General features: G+C 35.7%; 1 protein-coding gene across 1 annotated transcript; it reads right to left on the bottom strand.

The window, feature by feature from the left end:
* Positions 1–655: 655 nt before the first annotated feature.
* Positions 656–4,546, bottom strand: LOC110724402. The gene is made up of 3 exons (XM_021903823.1): positions 3,687–4,546; positions 1,892–2,239; positions 656–1,682 (listed from the first exon to the last, which is right to left on the bottom strand). Exons 1-3 carry the CDS (start codon positions 4,125–4,127, stop codon positions 1,047–1,049), a joined length of 1,425 nt encoding a protein of 474 aa, XP_021759515.1. The 5' UTR covers positions 4,128–4,546; the 3' UTR covers positions 656–1,046.
* Between the last annotated feature and the right edge of the window lie 1,343 nt (positions 4,547–5,889).

Consider the following 5,889-nt stretch of genomic DNA (forward strand, 5'->3'; position numbering starts at 1 on the left):
TTCCAAGTTGCTCTTATCTCTCATGTGCCTTTCGAGAACAACGTGCTAGCTCATAAGTTGGCTGCATTTGGAAAGAACATGGCGGTAGGATACAAGACTCACTACTTGGTGCTTGTTTGTGTCTAAGAAATCTATGAAGAGGAGCTTGCTGCTGCTGCTCTTGCTACTTAACTCTAGTGTTGCTATTAGCTTCTTCGGCTTGAATGCTTTAAACCTTTTGCTCATGTATGGTTGGTTTAAGTATGCCTGTACTAGTTTCAAGAACTACTTTGTTCCTTTCTTTAAATCTTTAGCTCATGTATGGTTGGTTTAAGTATGCCTGTACTAGTTTCAAGAACTACTTTGTTCCTTTCTAGATATCTTTTGTCCATCACGTAGTTTTGTATAAGCTTAAAGGTGATGCTTGTAATTATTAACTTGGCAATAGCCTATTAATATAATTATCTTTCGGTTTGTGTTAAAAAAAAAAAAAAAAAAAAAAAAAAAAAAAAAAAAAAAGATGGTAACAGAGATAGAGATAAAAGCAGCAAAAGTGTTAAATTTAGAGCGGCTTTGATTCCAGGGATTCGGCCGGGGATCAATGGCAACCCTCCACCAGCTGCTGGGGTACATGCATACAAATAAAATAAAATAGAGCAGAGGCACAAAAGGCCGATTGAAGATAGTTATGTTACTTGGGTCAGCAGAATCAATATTTCAACTAATGTTACAAAGATTTAAGATGATAATTTTATACCATCAGTTTAAGGTAAGTACTAAATCGCAGAATCCATTAGATTCAAGATCCACATGAGACCCCCTCTCAACACAAAGATTCGCAGTAAAATTCACATTTGCACAGTGAAAACTCACTTGCCCTTTTGTAAAAGAGTCTTCTTGTGAATCATTGTGCTTCTATTTACATATTCAATGGGAAAAAAGAATCCAATGGAAAATTTCTGCTAAAGGGAAGAAAGCTCCTACACACAAACCTTAAATTCCTATGTTCTACAAGTCTAGCTACCCTGTTACTAACCTGTATGGAGAATTCCAGAATTAAACCACCATCAAACATGCATATCATCCATCTGCCAGGTGATGTTACCCATATTGTTATCATATGATCTGTCCATCGAAGCAACTTTGGCTCGATATGCTGCTGCTGTTGCAGACATAGTCTTCAGCCTATCACCGTGGGGGAGCTCACAAGTGTCTCCAACAGAGCTATATCTAATCTCAGCAGGAGGGATAAAACAGTCCATCGACAACCCAGGGACATTAAAAGCTACTTCTTCAATTGTCCAAGCTTCTTCCATCCTTGTCTTTGTGTGGCTCATCGCTGTTTCCCCAAATCTAAAAAGGGTCACCACAGAACGTCCAGAATGAGCAATCATTATCCCTTCCACAGGCCTGTAATCATCAAGACATGAATTAATCGTAGTTTCCCAATATACAGCATCTCCTCCGTTAGACTGAATGCGGGTTAAATGAGAATCTTCAATGTGTACAAGAAGCCCTGTTTTCTGACTGAAGTAACCAAACAATACATGGCGTATAATTTCAGCAGGCCCTTCACTTCTGGCCTTCAACGTCTTGGGATCAGCACACAGTTTCAGGATGAAGCAATCTTCTCCATTAATCTTCTTTTCACCAATACATCTAGCATTTGTAAACATTGCTGCTGTGGTTCTTGGATCAAGACCCTGTAAATTGAAAATAATCCAAGAGATTTAGATATGAGCATGCCTTATTTCCAATTTTATTAGCTAAAAGGGCAACTACAAAATATAATGATATAAGTCTTCGGTTATAAAGAGAAATCTTCACACTCGATATTTTACAAAAACCCAAGGATACGATAGATTCAAATTCTTTCATCAATTTATTTTACAGCAAGAAGCCAAACACCCACCTGAAGTGCACGTCTAAGGGGTCTAACAGGACCTTTAGCAGCATGTGCCCCGAGCCAAGGAGTGTGCCTCCAAACTAGCTTCCCGTTACAACCAGCATGAACCTTGCTACCACCAAGTGCAAGCTCAACATACCACATGTCGGGATTCATCTGCCACAGCACATATCCACCAGACTCGGCAGACTTGGAAGAGTTTCGGTTCTTAATGACTTTATTAGGGGTCTCAATATCAGAAGCTAGCATCTTTAACTTGCCCATAGCATATGCATTATGGATAGAGTTTTGAAGCTTCAATCCTCCAGAAGCAGCCGTATATTGTTGCAAAATATACTGTGCAGACGAAGTTTCCTGAAACAAATTAAACAATTAACACAAAAACAAAACTGACAACTTAATAAACAGACGGAGCTAAAGAATCTAGCAACATACTCCCAAAAGGCCCTCGAAAACACAAAAGAAAATCCATTTTCAAAATGAGCCAGGGTCCAAAGAAAGAAAATTGACAGTTCACCAAACATCTTGAATCTCGGCTAGATCAATCTCAAATTTACACCATAAGTGGTAAATTTGAATATGTCTATTTGACTATAATACAATAACAACAAATTCTTTGTATACTATTGCATACTCCAAAACCCATCCTTAAATAATGCTGGAGTACTTCCATGGTGACAAAATTCAGAAGCAGAAACTTCATATTCACATGCAGAGTAATATAAAGGGGGGGAGGGGGGCCTCAATTCATGCCTGGCAGACAAAAAAATAACATAAATAAAAATTGCAGGTATAAAAGTAAATTCGTTAGACCACCAAACACATAGTTTGATTGATGAACAAGAGATTCAACTAAAGTTGCTTCCTGCTTGTCAACTTACCTAAACAAGAATTTTGAAAGCAATGTACCTAAATGTAGAAAAAAAAATCCCTCACCTAACCGAAGAGAATTCAAACAATTTCGTAAATCCAATCTTAAGTATCTAGGTAGTACATAACAAAGATATTAAGAGAGCATACGTAATACAAGCCCGAGTTTGATGCGACACAATTCTTAACTGGCCCATCATCAACAAAACTTCACAAGTTGCAAAGGTATAGGCTATATCATAAATCAATAGTGGATAGCCCCAAGAGAAACAATACAAAAAGAATAGTCCACCCTCCATCAGCAATTCCAAGTTCAGTAATTGACAAATGACCCCCCAACTAAAGCTACCAATTTCTGTGTTTAACATTTTTAAACAAAATCAACAAGCAAGAATCTCAGCTAAATTCAGCATCAGATATTGTACTGAGTATTCGTTTTCTAATTTCATTAATTAAGGCATTTTATTAAACTTTCCAGCATTTTATTGTAAGATGGGTTCTGCACAAAATACATGAAACAACATAATAATAATATAACAAATGGGCTGTATCCTAGATTTGACCTTAACACAAATTTTCTTGTAATCTACTCCTTTATCACGGATAAGCAGTCCATTTTTCCAGGACCTCATAAATTTATGCGTTTTATTAACTTATCTGTTTGTATTTTTGTATTTATATTATCAAAAATATAATTCATCCATATTTCAACTCCTCGAAAATTACCAATACATGTGTATAAAAACCATTCTCATTGTCTTATTTCAGCATTATCTCATAAATAAATCATATAAAAAAAATAAAAAATTGAACAGATCAGAACCCCTGAAAATACAAACGAAAACAAACAAAAAAAAATTGATAGCCAACCAAAATATTTTTAAAAAAAAATTGCAAAAAAGTGAAAGAGACTGGAGGAAAGGTGACTAACAATGGGAGTGTCTTTGATGCTGAGATGAGGAAGTGGCTCAGTAGTGCTAACGTGCACCGGAGCAAGCGGCGCACCCAAAACACCAAGTAAAAGCCTCAGATCCGACCTCTTACAAGCAGCCGAGGAAGAAGATGAAGATGAACCGGAAACCGAGGGATTCCGTTTCATCCAGTGGGCCCATCCTCCTTCTTCTCTCTCCTCACGTGAGCTGCACTGGTCAGGTCCCTCTCTTAACGGCGATAACATCTCTGGCGGCCTTAAGCTACCGGATCTCGCGATTAACACCTCTGGTATTGCCACGTGGTGGCCTTTCCGCCGTCGAAGTAAACCAGCCATGGCGGACCCACTTCTTGCTGGACTTCTAGACCTTGATTTTCCTGGAGATAACCCTCTTACTACTTCGTCTTTTAACGCTGAGAAAAAACCCTGTTTCCTCTCCATTTTGTTATTTTATTGATGAAAATAAAACCCTACAAATACAAAGAATTAAAAACCCCCAAATCATGCAATAATTTTTTTGATTTTTTTGGGAATTTGCAGGAAATGGGAGGTAATAATGGAGAAACTAGAGGAATTTTCTGGGCATTTTTTGGGTGAGCAGAAAAATGTATGACGTATTCAGTTGTTGAGCAACTGGTGAAAGGAGGAGGAGGAGAGAGAAAGTGAGTGTGAAAGAGAGACAGTGGGATAGTGAGTGAGGGAGTGTGAAAAGGAGAAGGAGAATGCCGTTTGAGAGAAGCAAATGGGAGAATGTGAGTTCTTTCTCTTTTTTTTCTGCTTTTGGTCTAAACTGGGGCCAGTGTTGTTGCATAAATTAAACTAAAGTAAAATTTTTAAAAAGAAATGATGATGAAAGTAGATTAGATTAGGGGAGCATATTATTATTATTATTATTATTATTATTATTATTATTATTATTATTATTATTATTCATATTTTAAAAAGAATTAAAGAGGGTGGGGAAGAGGATCTTACACTTGATGGAACTGAAATAGGGAATTACTGTAATAACGCTTGCTTTTCTCGTGAGAATGGCAGAGGAAGAGGAAGAGGAAAGTCGACTGAATTTATTATAATTTTGTTTATCGACTCTGTGGAAACGCATTCAACGGCGCAACCTGGGTTTACGGCCGTCTGGCTAATTTTCATAGGGTAATTCTATTGTTTTTTTTTTTTTTTTTTTTTTTTGTGTCATATAGACAAATGAGTAAATCATTCAATACTTAGGTACTGTTTGGTTGTAAAAAAAAATGTAATAGGCACTTAAATTCCCAATGAATTTGCTTTTTTTTTTTTTTTGTGTCATTATAGACAAATGAGTAAATCATTCAATACTTAGGTACTATTTGGTTGTAAAAAAAAATGTAATAGGCACTTAAATTCCCAATGAATTTGCTTTTTGTCATATTGTTTGGTTGATATTATGGGAGAAAGTAAGTCATGTGAATTTGAAATTCTCTCAAAATATGAAAATTTATTTACCTATTTTACCCTTGATCATTCAAAATTTCTATGGCCTCGTTTGGTTGCATATGTGAATTAAATGTTTATAGGAAGTTATAAGATATGAAAAATTTTATTGCCCAGGAAATACTAAAATTGTGTTTGGTTGACATATAGGAAATCGTACTTCCCATGAATTAGTTTCCTATATTTTGTTTGGTTAACTTATGTAATTCCCATGTATAATTATAACTTGAATTACTTTCCCAAAATTTTGAGAACAATAATGTAATTTCATCCTAAATACATATGGGAAATTCGAGTGACCAAGGTATGGTGTGGTAAATTAATTCCCATATTTTGTAGGAATTCCAAATTCCTTAGGAATTTCCACTTCCTACATTTTTGCTAACCAAACAACTATTCTTAAACACATTTCCCATGAATTTGTATTTCCTCTATTATTGAAGTGCAACCAAACACATTTGTTTAATTCCTAGGAATTTTTACAAAAATTAATTTTTCATAAATTAGAACTTCCCATGGAAATTTAATTCCTACATCAACCAAATGAGATCTTAGGGTGAGTTTATTGGTGAGTCTTGACTCAAGACTCACATACAAGACTATGTGTTTTTTGCAATAAAGTGGTGCAAGACTATAAGTAGTCTTTAGATAAGTTTTGGATTCCAAAACTCATCTTAAGACTCTACAAACTCACAAAAAGCAATCTAATTTTTTTTGTTAGCCAATGAGGAGC

The sequence above is a fragment of the Chenopodium quinoa genome, unplaced genomic scaffold (genome assembly GCF_001683475.1).
Source record: "Chenopodium quinoa cultivar QQ74 unplaced genomic scaffold, ASM168347v1, whole genome shotgun sequence".
Classification (NCBI taxonomy): Eukaryota; Viridiplantae; Streptophyta; class Magnoliopsida; order Caryophyllales; family Amaranthaceae; genus Chenopodium; species Chenopodium quinoa.